General features: G+C 47.3%; 1 protein-coding gene and 1 long non-coding RNA gene across 3 annotated transcripts in view; one reads left to right on the plus strand and one right to left on the minus strand.

Moving 5' to 3' along the window:
- The window catches only part of SP1 (Sp1 transcription factor), a 47,808-nt gene extending 41,719 nt beyond the window's left edge, over positions 1-6,089 (minus strand). The window contains exons 1-3 of one of the 2 annotated variants that reach the window (XM_053554395.1): positions 5,981-6,089; positions 4,769-4,929; positions 2,943-4,314 (exon numbers count right to left, since the gene is read on the minus strand). In XM_053554395.1, the coding sequence (XP_053410370.1) occupies positions 2,943-4,314; positions 4,769-4,929; positions 5,981-5,987 (1,540 nt within the window). In that variant the 5' untranslated portion in view covers positions 5,988-6,089. Of the gene's footprint in view, positions 1-2,942; positions 4,459-4,768; positions 4,930-5,980 lie in introns of both variants that reach the window. The other variant, XM_053554393.1, reaches the window with a different exon arrangement.
- Positions 5,604-14,596, plus strand: LOC128560875 (uncharacterized). Its single transcript, XR_008373170.1, has 3 exons — positions 5,604-5,711; positions 11,311-11,456; positions 14,369-14,596. It is a non-coding gene; the product is annotated as an uncharacterized LOC128560875 (long non-coding RNA).
- The last annotated feature ends 400 nt before the right edge of the window (positions 14,597-14,996 follow it).

Here is a 14,996-nt window from a genome sequence, read left to right on the forward strand (position 1 = left end):
GGCAGAGTTCCTCAAGAGCATGATTTAGCAATGAGAATACCTCATAATTGTTCTCTAGAGGCTAAGTTATAAACCTTTAAGAAATTACAAGAACTCAAATTAACTAGTAATCCCACAGTCTTGCTTTCCTCTGAAGAAGAATAAAACTGCTGGATACAACTATTAAAGAGCAAAGAAAACCCAAACATGTTGGTGTAGATTACCCAGAAGTATCCAATTCTCTAGGCTGTTTTGTTCAGTTTTTATAAAACCTTTCCCATTTCCACTCTCATAAATTTCTCATCTATAAAACACCTGTCAGTTCTAAAGTATTAAATCTTAAAGCAAAGACACCTTTTCTAAAATATTTTTAACAATTTAAAGGCTATCTCAAGTCTTGAGTTAAAACTAACAGGCTACACTTCAGACTAGAACTAGCTTCAGCTCTAGCTGTTGTCCCATCTGTCTGTACCTCAATTTCCTCATCCAGAAAATAAGGCCATTGTAAGCTGAGTTCTTCGGTCCTTTTCTGCTCTTTCGACTTCACTAAGAAAATTACTGTCTTGTTAAGGCTCAAAATATAGTCATTTTAAACATGGGAGAATATGAGAAAGTGAGGGAACTTGAGCAGGGAACTTCCCCTCTAAATATTCCAAAACTGCAGGAGGCAGAAAAGATGGTTGCCTATTTGTTATCCTCACTTAGATGAAACCAATCGAAACAGACTGAGAACTCTATAACAAAAGTATAAACAATTCACAAATCCAAATATATTCCATTCCAATATTACTACAAGTCTTGTGGTATTAAACTACAGTAGAATCATATGTCTGACCACCTCTTTAAGTTGACCTAATTTTCACAGACTGGACATGTACCACATGTACTTATCAGTATAGTAGACCTAGTTCCTTAATGTTGACCACTTCCTAAGAGTGACTAGTTTTTTTTTTTTTGTTTATTTGTTTTTTATCACCCTTGGAAGAGTGCTGTAGCATCACAGCTCACAGCAACCTCCAACTCCTGACCTTAGACGATTCTCTTGCCTCAGCCTCACAAGTAGCTGGGACTACAGGCGCCCACCACAATGACCGGCTATTTTTTGTTGCAGTTTAGCCAGGGTTGGGTACAAACCCACCACACTCGGTATATGGGGCTAGCACCCTACCTACTGAGACACAGGCACCGCCCTACACTGACTAGTTTCATACTGAATAGTTTGTTATCGTCCCTTGGGTGGTCAACTTACAGAGGTTCTACTGTATTTTCCATTTTTTTGTATCTTACACCAGAATACATAAAAATGCACAATATGCTTTATGAAAGATTATCGCCATACGGTGTATTTTTTTTTTTTTTTTTTTTGAGACAGAGTCTCACTATGTCACCTTCGGTACAGTGCCATGGTGTCACAGCTCACTGCAACCTCAAATTCCTGGGCTTAAGCCATTCTCCTGCCTCAGTCTAACAAGTAGCCTTGACTACAGGCACCCACCACAATGTCCAGCGATTCTCTGGTTATAGTTGTCATTGTTGCTTGGCAGGCCCAGGCTGGGTTCAAACCCGCCAGCTCTGGTGTACGTGGCTGGCACCCTAACAGCTGAGCTACAGGCGACGAGCCCATACAGTGTAATTTAAAATGGTAAATTCTAAACAGACTTTCACCTTTATTTTGTGAATATGTTTTAAACTTCAAAGTAACTAATAGTGAAACATAGTTAAAAATAAAAGACTGAATATTGTGGTTAACTGACTCACCATGCATTCCAATATATACCTCCTCTTTAATTCACTTTCCCTTTAACTCTCTCCTTTTTCCTAGCTCCTCTCAATTTTCCCTCCCCACTCCATTCCAGACGTGGTCCACCTTTTCCCACTCTCTTTCTTTCTCCTCCCTTCCCAACCATACACAGTACTTTCAAAGAAAGCACTCTAGGGCGCCGCCTGTGGCTCAGTGAGTGGGGTGCCGGGCCCATATGCCGAGGGTGGCGGGTTCAAACCCAGCCCCGGCCAAACTGCAACAAAAAAATAGCCGGGCGTTGTGGCGGGTGCCTGTAGTCCCAGCTACTCGGGAGGCTGAGGCAAGAGAATCGTGTAAGCCCAAGAGTTAGAGGTTGCTGTGAGCCGTGTGATGCCACGGCACTCTACCCGAGGGCGGTACAGTGAGACTCTGTCTCTACAAAAAAAAAAAGAAAGCACTCTAAGAAGTTGTTCTCTACCTAAGAAGTATCAGAATCACCTAGGAAGCTCATGAAAAACATACATTAGTGTGAGGAGAAGAAGCCAGAATCTGTTTTTAAGGTAACCAGAAATTCAAAAGAAAATATGAAACTCTAATTAACCAGCTTGCAAAGAATATGAGATACTCTGGTAAACTAAAGATTAATCAGGGCTCAGACTTTGTTGAAAAATAATTCTGGAAATCATTAGATCACTCTTCTCTCGATTAAGAGGTATAGTTCGTGAAAAATACTTAATCATAACTGTTGTATAAATAGGTCATGTTCATAATTTTTATCACATGGAAAAAGTGGCCCACAGGCTTTGGCCTTAGAACTAAGAATGCTTTTTACCTTTTAAAGGGATGTAAAAAAAAAAAACACATATTAAAAAAAAAAAACGTGGCCCCATATGGCCCACAAGACCTAAAATATTTACTATCTGGCCCTTAACAGAAAGTTTGCCAACTCTGAGTCTACAGCACCAAAGACACTTGGAAGTATGCGAACCCCGAGACATTACCCTGAAGTGCTTCTTTCTCATCAGATTAACTGAAAAAAGATTCCTTTAATTCAGTTTCAAAATAACTTAAACAGAATCATTGCTATTTCTCTGACTCGTCTAAAAGACTAATCTTCAAGAAAGTGTTATCCCAAAAGGCTCTATTTCCTTCTTTAGACTCAACATTTCCAACTAAGATGTTAGAGTTAGTCACTACACATGCAAAAACTTGGAAGCCTTACCTGGGGTATTTGCTATAGCCAACGGCAGGCTCGGAAGCTGGTGCACCTGGATTCCTGAAGTACTCAACGCACTGAGGTTAATGGTCTGGAGGCCTGGCATGGAGGAGAGTTGAGCAGCATTCACAGTGACTGTGCTTGCAGGAATGGAGGCAGCTGAGGCAATAGGTGTAAGAGCGGTGTTGCTGCTGCTGGTCTGCCCCAAGGAAACACCCTGCATTGGGGCTAAGGTGATTGTCTGGGCCTGTGGGTTCTGAACTTGGAGGTTCTGCAGCTGAAGAGTTTGCCAACTGACCTGTCCATTGGGTCCCACTGTTGGTGTCCGGATGATGATGGGGCCAGAGTTTGGAACAGCCTGAAGCTGGAGGTTCTGGAGGGTTTCCTGGGAGATAGCTTGAGTTGTAAAGGTCTGCCCTGACAATGGTGCTGCTGCTTGAAGGGCCTGTAGGGCCTGTCCCCCTTGAACTAGCTGAGGCTGGATAAGAATCTGCTGTTGCTGTGTCTGCTGGTTTTGCTCTCCATCTTTTTGCTGACTTGCTTGCAGGGAGCCTCCAGATGCCTGGTTCTGTTGGATGTTCAGAGCATCAGATCCCTGTAACCCACTGACCCTCTGGGGTGTCTGGCCTTGAGAGTTGGTCCCTGATGATCCGCTGGTGGTGAAGTTCATAATCCCCATGTTGCTGGTGGTAGTAGTTGTTGAGTAGCTATTGGCATTGGTAAAAAAGGAGCTGGAACTGGCTTGCGATGATACCAAGCTGGCAGAACTGATGGCAGTCCCTGAGGTGACGGGCTGTGATCCGCTCTCCTGGGACCCAGAGCTGCTAATCGTAACTGCCTGAGAGCTGGGAGTCAAGGTAGCTGCAGAAACGCTGTTGACAGGTAGCAAGGTGATGTTCCCATTCAGGGCCACTGGTACATTGGTCACATACTGAGTCTGTCCTGAGAGCACATTATTAGCTAGGCCTTGGAGGGGAACAGCCTGCTGGAGTAGGTTTGGCATAGCAGCAATGATGTTGCCTCCACTTCCTCGATTTGTGATGATTTGTTGGTTTGCACCTGGTATAATCTGTATTTGACCAGAACCATCCTGCTGCACTTGGGCTCCAGTGGCAGCAAATTGCAGCTGCTGCCCATCAACGGTTTGAAACTGTGGGATTACCTGATACTGAATGTTAGGCATCACTCCAGGTAGTCCTGTCAGAACTTGCTGGTTCTGTAAGTTGGGAGTGGCAGCCACAACATACTGCCCACCAGACACTGTACGATTCTTGGAGGACTCACTGCCATTGCTGCCACTGGTACTGCTGCCACTCTGTTCCTTTGAGGTAGGGGTAGCCCCAGAGGAGGAAGAGATGATCTGCCAGCCATTGGCACCCTGTGAAAGTTGTGTGGCTGTAAGGTCAAGCTCACCTGTACCCCCTGACTGACTCGGGCCCTGGGAGTTGTTGCTGTTCTCATTGGGTGACTCAATTCTGCTGCAAGTTGCTGCCAGCAGAGCCAAAGGGGATGGCTGGGATTCCTGGCCAGAAAATAAGGGAGAGGAAAGGAGTTAATGACACCCAGCTGCCGGCCTAGGGGGCGGTATGCAACAATTAAACAGCAACATAGCACAAAGAGCAAAACCCAAAATCAAAGAGCTGTCTTATCTGTATTGTGGAAAGTCCCCTCTGTGGGGATCTCCAAGTCACTTGTCTCTCTATGCTTACTTCCCTATCTATAAAACGGTTTAGTCCTTCTAAAAATCTTTCTGTGAAGAGTGAGGCAATTTTATCTAAGAATATTTACATCCTCTCAACACCTTCCCCATACTGTCTCTGGTAATCACTTACCTGTCCTCCTCCTCCTCCACTGCTGCTACTGGCACTGCCTGTGCTGCTGCTTCGAGCCTGTGCAAAGGCACCACCACCATTACCATTGCCCCCGTTACTGCCACCAACTCCTTTTTCAATCTTCACCACAGCTGTCATTTCATCCATGGAGTGATCGGGGTCTAAAAAAGTTAAAAGATAAACAACTTAAAGTTGGGGGAGGAAAAGGGTAAAGTGAGGAAGGGCAAAAGGAAGCTATGATGAAACAGCAATGACTAACAAAAAGGTGGAAAGCGCCAGTGAAAAGAAAATGGATAGGGAAAGGGGGAGTTGCAGGACATGAACTAAGACCAGTGGTGCCAAAACTGGGGCTCAGGTCTCTCTTGCACAAAATTAAACTCAGAAAACATTCCAAAAGGGCTTTTGCGGGGATAGGAAATAGGAAGGACGATACACATTTGAAGAGTTTCAAAATAAGAAAAAATATCCTGGGAGAAAAAAAATAGGTAAAGCAAAAAACAACATGTGAGTGGATGGAAAGCTTGCTAAAATTACGGTTAAAAGAGAGGGAGAAAGAAAAATACAGGTGTGAAAAGTAACAAGAAGAGAGGAGGGGAAAGAGGGAAAGAAGACGTAAAAAGTGTGAGGGAGGTAACATTTGTATATAATACTAAGTGGCTAAAGGGGTCTAGGTGTCAGAAATGAGGAGGTTTTGGGGCGGAGAGAGGGCGGGCCCTAGAGGGAAAGGGCGGTTTCGGGGTGAGGGGCGTGGAAAGGGCGGGACAGTAGGGGGGGAGGGGGGAAATCTCCGGAAAGTGGGGGGAGGAGGGCCTAGGAGCAGGCGGCGACCAGAGGGCGGACCAGGGAGGCGGTTGGCCCGGGCGGGGCCTGCACTGCTCGGGCCGCCCCCGCGACTCCAGCCCCCGGCGGGAGGAGCCTCAGGCCGGCGGCCGAATTGTGGGGGGTAAGGGCCGTCCCCCGTGGCCGGGGCGGGCAGGGGGCGGGCGAGGCCACGCTGCCCCCTCCCCCGGGGCGGGCGGCCCATCCCCCTCTTCCTCGGAGGCCCCGCCACTGCCCCTTCTCCCTCCCTTCCCTCCGCCCCGGGCGGGACCAAGGCCACCGCCGCCGCCTCCCGCCCGCCCCCCCCCTCACGACGGGGACCGCCCGGTCGGCCCTCGCGCGCGCCCCCTCACTCCCCTCCCACCCCTAAGCTTGGAGTGGACTCATCCTTACCGCTCATGGTGGCAGCTGAGGGACGAGCTCAAGGGGGTCCTGTCCGGGGGGGTTGGGGGGGGCCGGGAAAAACGCGGACGCTGACGAGGCAAGCTAACCCGGACCGGACAGGGAGGGGGGGGTAAGGAGGAGGGAGCAGCGCGCCACAAGCCCAGCCTAGACCCCGCCCCTTTACTGCTGCCCCGCCCAATGAAGGAGGGGGAAAGGAGGGACTTATAGAAGAAAGACGGTCAGATTATCCAATGGCAAGGCTTACTTGCTCTCTAAGGCGTGTAAGACGAAGTTGCGTGCCTGCTGTCCGCCCAAAAAGACCTCCCTCTCAGTTTTCAAAACCAATAAAAGTTGCAGGAAGTGAAGATGGGCGGGAGCTACAGATGATAGACTTCGAAGGAAACCAGTCAACCGCCAGGCGGGCTCACTGAGCAGTAAGGATAGGGAGAGCTTTTACAGGAATGACAGAACAACGACCAACCAGAATCCTGGACGTGCCTAGGCAAAATCCTAGTGGAAGGAAAGATAAGAAGTAGACAGGAATGGGATAGGATAAAGATGATCAAAACCAATCAGAAATCAGGCGGGCAGCCCAGGAAGATATGATTGGATTAGTACCTAAAAGAGACAGGAAAGGACGTATAATGACGTGCAGTAAAAGCCAATTAAACGCCGACTAAACTCTGAGGGCGGGAACTTGGAGTGAGCAGAGGAAAATTGGCGGCTCTGTCAGTTATTTAGTCCAATGAAGGGACGAAGTAAGTCTGGCACCGCCTCCAAGTTGGCTAATGGGAGTTACCTTAGCCGCCCATCACGAGGGAGGGAAGAGGGCTGTGCCAAGAGCAGTTCGTCGCCATATTGGCCTTCCTTTGGGACCGTCTTTACTGGGATTAGGTGGAATGCTTCAGCGGAGCCCGGCTGTTCAAGAAGTGTCAAAGCCAAGACTTTCGGCGCGCATTTCTTCACTACTGGGGCTCATTTTAATCTTAATTGAACTGCCCTTATAAAGTACCTCTCAAGTCTCACCCCCTCCATGGGTGGGTGGGCGGTTGGGCGGATGCCTTTCGGTGTGGGTGTAAGAAGCCCTGCGAGTGCAAGCGGGACGAGATATGGCGACTCAACAAAATCGGTCAATTCTGAGTTGACTAATATGCAGTCTGGGTGAGACGCCAGCAAACGCCATCTTCTTAAGTAACCTCGAATGTGCTAACCACCAAGAGCTGAGCTTGGAAGCTAACCTGAATTGCAGAACCTCCAAAAACCAAGATCCTATAAATCACTTCTTTTTCCCCCTTTACCAGTAAACATTGCCTGTGCTGAAAGCAAGATATCGGAGTTTCTGCTTCCTGCGATCAGGAATGCTAAAACTAGACACCTGAATTTCTGGCCTCTTCCTTTACCCTTGTTTTGGTGGAGGTGGCCTTGGTGGTTTGTCAGTGATAGCATGAGGTCATTCCTGTTAGCACCTGTGTCTATGTTGTATGTCTAATGTTGTCACTTTTTCATTAGCACGTTATTCTCGTCATTTTGTGTTCTTTTAAACTTTTTTTTTTTGTAGAAACAGAGTTTCACTTTATTGCCCTCGGTAGAGTGCCGTGGCATCAAACAGCTCACAGCAACCTCCAACTCCTGGGCTGCGGCGATTCTCTTGCCTCAGCCTCCCGAATAGCTGGGACTACAGGCGCCCGCCACAACGCCTGGCTATTTTTTTGTTGTTGTTGCAGTTTGGCCGGGGCTGGGTTTGAACCCGCCACCCTCGGCATATGGGGCCGGCGCCCTGCTCACTGAGCCACAGGCGCCGCCCTAAACTCTCGAGTTCTAAAAAATTGTAAGCCCTTTGAAGGTAAGAACTGAGGCCTTTGCTGCCTTGGGCAGGACCTGGAAAAAGTTAAATGGTTGTGGCGGGCGCCTGTAGCCCCAGCTACTCGGGAGGCTGAGGCAGGAGAATCGCCTAAGCCCAAGAGCTGGAGGTTGCTGTGAGCTGTGACGTTACAGCACTCTACCGAGAGTGATAAAGTTTAAAAAAGAAAGTTAAATGGTTAACTGCCTATTTAGTGTTAGGTGCCTAAGTTAGGTAAAACTTTGGTTTTTGTTTTTTTTTTTGAGACAGAGTCTCACTTTGTCACCCTCAGTAGAGTGCCGCCATGGCATGGTATCTCACAGCAATCTCAAACTATTGGGCTCAAGCAATTATTTTGCTTCAGCCTCCTGAACATCTGGCACTGCAGGTGCCCTGCTATTTTTAGAGATGAGGTCTCTTGCTCAGGCTGGTCTAGAACCTATGAGCTCAGGCAATCCACCAACCTGGATCTCCCAGAGTGTTAGGATTACAGGTGTAAGCCACCGCACCAGGCCCCCCTTGTTTATTTTTATTTTTTATTTATTTATTTTGTGGTTTTTTTGGCCGGGGCTGGGTTTGAACCCACCACCTCCAGCATGTGGGACTGGCGCCCTACTCCTTGAGCCACAGGCGCCACCCAGTTTATTTTTATTTTATTTTATTTTATTTTTTGAGACAGGGTCACACTGCCACCCAAGCTGTAGTAAAGTGTTAAGGACTCAATGCAGTCTCTAACTCCTAGGCTCAAGTAATCCTTTTTTTTTTGAGAATCTCACTTTGTTGCCCTTGATAGAGTGCTATGACATAGCTCACAGCAACCTCTAACCATTGGATTCAAGCAATTCTCTTGCCTCCGCCTCCCAGCCTCCCAAGTAGCTGGAAAGTACAGGCTCCTGCCACAACGCCCAGTTATTTTTAGAGTTGAGGTCTTGCTCTGGCTCAGGCTGGTCTCAAACCTGTGAGCTCAGGCAATCCACCCACCTTGGCTTTCCAAGCCCTGGGATCATAGGCCTGAGCCCCCAGGCCCTCTCAAGATATCCTTAAGCCTCTGCCTGCCATACTGCTGAGATTATAGGCCTGAGCCCCCTCCCTTGGCCAGTTTTATATGATTTTTTTTTTTTTGTAGAGACAGAGTCTCACTTTACCGCCCTCAGGAGAGTGCCATGGCGTCACACGGCTCACAGCAACCTCCAACTCTTGGGCTTACATGATTCTCTTGCCTCAGCCTCCTGAGTAGCTGGGACTACAGGCTCCCGCCACAACGCCCAGCTATTTTTTTGTTGCAGTTTGGTCGGGGCTGGGTTTGAACCCACCACCCTTGGCATATAGGGCTGGCGCCCTACTCACTGAGCCACAGGCGCCGCCCACAATTTTTTTTTTTTTTTTTTGAGACAGAGTCTCAAGCTACAGTGCTATGGTGTCATAGCTCACAGCAACCTCCAATGCTTGCGATCCTCTTGCCTCAGTTTTTCTATTTTTAGTAGAGATGTTGCGGGGGGGTCTCAATTTTTGCTCAGGCTAGTCTCAAACTTGTGAACTCAAGCAATCCACTGGCCTCAGCCTCCCAAAGTGCTAGGATTACAGGCATGAGCCACTGTGTCCAGCTATCTATAAATTCTTAAGTGAACCAAACAACGCCTTGGGCTGGACCGGGGCAGTGGTTCTGGTTTTGTGGTTCTCTGTCTCTGGTACTAAAACACAGTACCAAAGGCTTTGCACCTGTAGCTTAGTTAGGACGCCAGCTACATACATTGGGACTGGCAGGTTCGAACCCGGCCCAGGCCAGACAAAAAACAATGACAACTGGCTTGGCGCCTGTAACTCAAGCGGCTAAGGCGCCAGCTACATACACCAGAGCTGGCAGGTTTGAATACAGTGCGGGCCTGCCAAACAACAATGACGGCTGCAACCAAAAAATAGCCGGGCCTTGTGGCGGGCGCCTATAGTCCCAGCTACTTGGGAGGCAGAGGCAGGACAATCGCTTGAGCCCAGGAGTTGGAAGTTGCTGTGAGCTGTGATACAACGACACCCTACCCAGGGTGACATCTTGAGGCTCTGTCTCAAAATATATAAATAAATAAATAGAGCCTTGGACTAGCAAATACTCACTAAATAGAAGAGAATAAGTACAGGTCTGGACTCTGAGCCTATAGGGCACCAGCCACATACACCAGAGTTGGCAGGTTTGAACCTAACTGGAGCCTGCTAAACAATGACAACTGCGAAAAAAAGTAGCTGGGTGTTATGGCAGGCACCTGTAGTCCCAGCTACTTGGGAGGCTGAGGCAAGAGAATCACCTAAGCCCAGGAGTTGGAAGTTGCTGTGAGCTGTGATATCCCAGCACTCTACGGAGATTGATAAAGTAAGACTGTCTTTAAAAAGGGGGGGAGGGGGGCGGCGCCTGTGGCTCAGCGGGTAGGGCGCCGGTCCCATATGCAGGAGGTGGCGGGTTCAAACCCAGCCCCGGCCAAAAAAAAAAAAAAGGGGGGGGGAGGGGCAGTGCCTGTGGCTCAAGGAGTAGGGCACCAGCCCCATATCCCTGAGGTGGTGGGTTCAAAACCCAGCCCTGCCAAAAACTGCAAAAAAAAAAGAAAAGAAACACTAAGGGAAGAAACTGGAGAAAAGAAATCTCCAGAAGGAAAGAAATTTCCTGGAAGGAAGAAACTGCATTACTCATCTTTGTAAACCAAGCTCTGGAGATTTAAACAGCTGTTCATTGTATTCAGTAACAGACCACACCTAAACTTGCAGGGGGTAGAGAGGGAGAGGAACTGATCCTACTCTAAATATTTCACATATTTGTCTAAATTAATTCTTTCTGCCAATTTAAAGATTGCTATCTCCCCCTCTGTTTGTTTTGTTTTTTTTTTTTTGTAGTTTGGGCCAGGGCCGGGCTTGAACCCGTCACCCCCGGTTTATGGGGCTGGCACCCTACTCCTTGAGACACAGGCGCCGCCTGCTATCCCCTTTTACACATGAGAAAACTGAGGCTCAAATATGTTTTTAAAATTATACTATTCTGTTTAGTTCTAAAATTGTGTGTTTTTTTTTCCCATGGTTATAATTTGGTTATAACTAAAGTGGGAACTAAAATTCAATTTTAAACCTGGTACTAAGAGAAAGACATAATAGCCATCATCCTCTTCTTTACCTTTTTTTTTTTTTTTTTTTTGATACAGGAGTCTCATTCTATTGCCCTGGCATCAGAGCTCACAACAACCTCAAACTCTTGGGCTCAAGCCATCCTCTTACCTCAGCCTCCTAAGTAGCTGGGACTATAGGCGCCCACCACAATGCTTGGCTATTTTTAGAGATGGGGCCTCCCTCTTGCTCAAGCTGGTCTTGAACTCTTTTTTTTTTTTTTTTTTTGCAGTTTTTGGCCGGGGCTGGGTTTGAACCCGCCGCCTATGGCATATGGGGCTGGCGCCCTACTCCTTTGAGCCACAGGCACTGCTCAAACTTAATTTTCCTTTCTTTCTTTCTTCTTTTTTTTTTGCAGTGGTCTTGAACTCAAGCAGTCCACCCACCTTGGCCTCCCAGAGTGCTAGGATTACAAGTGTGAGCCACCGTATCTGGCACTATCCTTTCTCTTTCCTCCTCCAGAACAAGACAGAATTCAGCACCTAACCAGTGAGAAAGCCCTAGGTATATACCAGTTTATTGATAATCCCTGAGAACAAATGAACAACATGATCCATCTTGTCTGATTCCTTTGAGAAACCACGAACAGGCTAGGGCATCATGGCTGATGCCTGTAAATCCTAGCACTCTGGGAGGCTGAGGGGATCCCTTTAGCCAGGAGATGTAGACCAACTTGAGCATGAGTGAGACCACCTTAAGAATAGAAAAATTAACCAGGTGTCCTGGTGGGCATTTGTAGTCCCAGCTACTCTTTGGGAGGCTGAGGCCAGATGATCACTTGAGCCCAGGAGTTTGAGATTGCTGTGAGCTATGACACCACATCTCTTTAGCCTCGACAACAGAGTGAGACTCTCTCTCAAAAAAAAAAATAGAGACTGGGCAAGGTGGCTCACGCCTATAATCCTAGCACTCTGGGAGGCTGAGGCTGGTGGATTACCTGAGCTCACGAGTTCAAGACCAGCCTAAGCAAGAGTGAGACCCCTGTCTCTAAAAATAGCCAGGTGTTGTGGTGAGCGCCTGTAGTCCCAGCTACTTGGGAGGCGGAGGCAGGAGAATCACTTGAGCCCAAGAGTTGGAGGTTGCTGTGAGCTGTGATGCCACGGCACACTACCCAGGGTGACAGTTTGAGGCTCTATCTTGGAGTGTGGGGGGAGGGGGCGTAAATCTGGCCTGTGCTTTTTCAGGTTCATCACCCATTACTATCCACCACATTCACTTAATTTTTTTTTTTTCTTTGAGACAGAGACTCAGGATCTCACCCTGGGTAGAGTGCCATGGCATTACAGCTCACAGCAAACTCCAACTCCTGGGCTCAAGCGATTCTCCTGCCTCCACCTCCCAAGTAGCTGGGATTACAGGCGCCTGCTGCAACGCCTGGCTATTTTTTTTTTTTCTGGTTGTAGCCGTTATTGTTGTTTAATGGACCCGGGCCGGATCCAAACCCACCAGTCTTCCATCTGCATTTCCAAACTTTTATCTTTGATAAGAATGACTTCTATGAAGTCTTTCCTGCCCCACCCCCAGGTGGTATCACACACTCCCATCACTATTCTTCTTTTATATACCTTCATTAGAGGTTTCTATCTGGGCTCCCCCAGTTAGATTACTAAGTAATTTGATGACAGAGATGATGAGTTTTCATTTTGTTGGTGTTGGTTTTTTTTTTTGAGACAGTCTCAAGCTGTCGCCCTGGGTAGAGTGCTGTAAAGTCATAGCTCACGGCAACCTCCAACTCTTGGACTCAAGCGTTCCTCTTGCCTCAATTTTTCTGTTTTTAGTAGAATTGGGGGTCTCACTACTTTTGCTCAGACTGGTCTCCAGCTCCCGAGCTCAGGCAATCCATCCACTTGGGCCTTCCAAAGTGCTAGGATTATAGGGATGAGCCACCTCGCCTGGCTTTGTTGTTTTTTAAGAGACACGGTTTTAGGGCAGTGCCTGTGGCTCAAGGAGTAGGGCGCCGGCCCCATATACCAGAGGTGGCAGGTTCAAACCCAGCCCTGGCTAAAAACTTCAAAAAAAAAAAAAAAAAAAAGAGACAGGGTTTTATTTGGTCTTATTCGTGTCCACCCAGGGACACTAAAAAAAAAAAACAAGAGAGAGAGAGAGAGAAACAGGGTCTTGCTGCATTGCCCACTCTGAATTTGAAATCCTGGCTCCAGCAACCTTCCCACCTTAGACTCCCAAGTATCTGGGATTTAGGCATGCATACCACTCTGCTCAGCAATGCCTTTATGCTTTGTATTCTATGAGTCTGGTATATAGTTAACACTCAGTTGAAACTACTCTTTAGCTTCCATCAATTTAGTTAGCAATCAGATAACTAGGAACATTTTACAAATTTAAACACAGATGGTTCAAAAACCTTTTAATTTTTCCTTTTGTTGTTGTTTGTTTTATGGCAGAGTCTTACTGTCACCGGGAGTAGAGTATAGTAGCATCATCATAGCTCACTGCAATCTTGAACTCCTGGGCTCAAGTGATCCAGCTGCCTCAGCCTCCGAAGTAGCTAGGACTACAGGCTCTCACCACCATGCCCAGCTAATTTTTCTATTTTTTTTGTAGAGATGGGAGTCTCAATTTTGCTGGACTTGAACTCCTGGCCTCAAGCAGTCCTCCTACTTTACCTACAGTGAGGGCTAGGATAACAGGCATAAGCCATGGAGCTTGGCTTCTTTTAATTAAAATTAAAAAAAACTTTTTCAGAGTCAGAGGTCTCACTATGTTACCCAGGCTGGCCTTGAATTCCTGGGTCCAAGTATTCCTCCCACCTCAGCTTCCCAAATAGCTGTATTACTATAAGCCTGTGCCACCTTGCCCAGTTAAACCCTCCCCCCCACACTTTTTTTTTTGAGATAGAGCCTCAAGCTGTCGCCCTGGGTAGAGTGCTGTGGCATCACAGCTAACAGCAACCTCCCAACTCCTGGGCTCAAGCGATTCTTCTGCCTCTGCCTCCCAAGTAGCTGGGATTACAGGCACCTGCCACAACGCCCAGCTAATTTTTTGGTTCCATCATTGTTGTTTGGGGGACCCGGGCTGGATTTGAACCCACCAGCTCAGGTGTATATGGCTGGTGCCTTAACCGCTTGAGCCACAGGCGCCAGGCCAGGCTATTTTTTGATTGCAGTCATCATTGTTGTTTGGCCGGGTCGGGGCTACATGCCAACTCTCCAGCTCAGGTGTATGTGGCTGGCACCTAAGCCTCTTGAGTCACAGGTGCCGAGCCTAAAACCCCTTTTTTACACAATTATTGAAAACTTCCCTCTCAGTAAGCTCTCAGCTACAGCTAAATACAAAACAGACTAACTGAAATTTCCTTTACCTGTCCTGCCTACTCTAGGATAAAAGAAAAGAAAAAGTATAACAGAGTCCTTCAACGAGATAATAAAGTCTCAACAGTTTTCCAATTTATTTTCCAGCTGCCTGAATAAGAAAGCAAACCTGGGTTTTCCACAAGTTTGTGAGGGGCAGGCTAAGATCATTCAGTGTAATGGTTAACTACAGAAGCTGGATGGATTATCATACACATCCCTCAGTCTCTTAAGAGCCCTGGAAAGGCAAGAAACTAATCCAAAAAAGAACTGAAACAAACTGGGCTGCTCTCTGGGAAGTCCAGAACTTGTGAGAAATCCAGGACTGGCTGCTGCTGTTTATTATTATCCTTATTTAACATGACTTATTCTTTACATTTGCTGTGTCTTTGTTTTTTGTTTCCTTATCTGAGCAGCATTGTGATTCATCCCTGCCTTGGTAGTACCTGGTACTAGGAAGGCATTCATTTAGTCCTGCAACCAGGATGAAATGCTGGGGAATGAGGGAGAGGAGTTTTTGTGTGAGACGTGGTTAAGAACACAATTTAGTTATTGTTGGAACTGAACTTGAATATTCCCTCTTCTGAAGAGGGCTGCAAGAAGACAGCCCTGACTGTGAGCCCAGTTGACGGTTTGTGGAGCTGGAAGACACTTTGCTAAATAAAAGCAGATAAATAAACTTGTACTTTGAGGCTGGTAGACTCAAGTTCCACAATCCATCTGCATTCTTGAGAAC

This window comes from Nycticebus coucang, chromosome 12 (genome assembly GCF_027406575.1).
Source record: "Nycticebus coucang isolate mNycCou1 chromosome 12, mNycCou1.pri, whole genome shotgun sequence".
Taxonomy (NCBI): domain Eukaryota; kingdom Metazoa; phylum Chordata; class Mammalia; order Primates; family Lorisidae; genus Nycticebus; species Nycticebus coucang.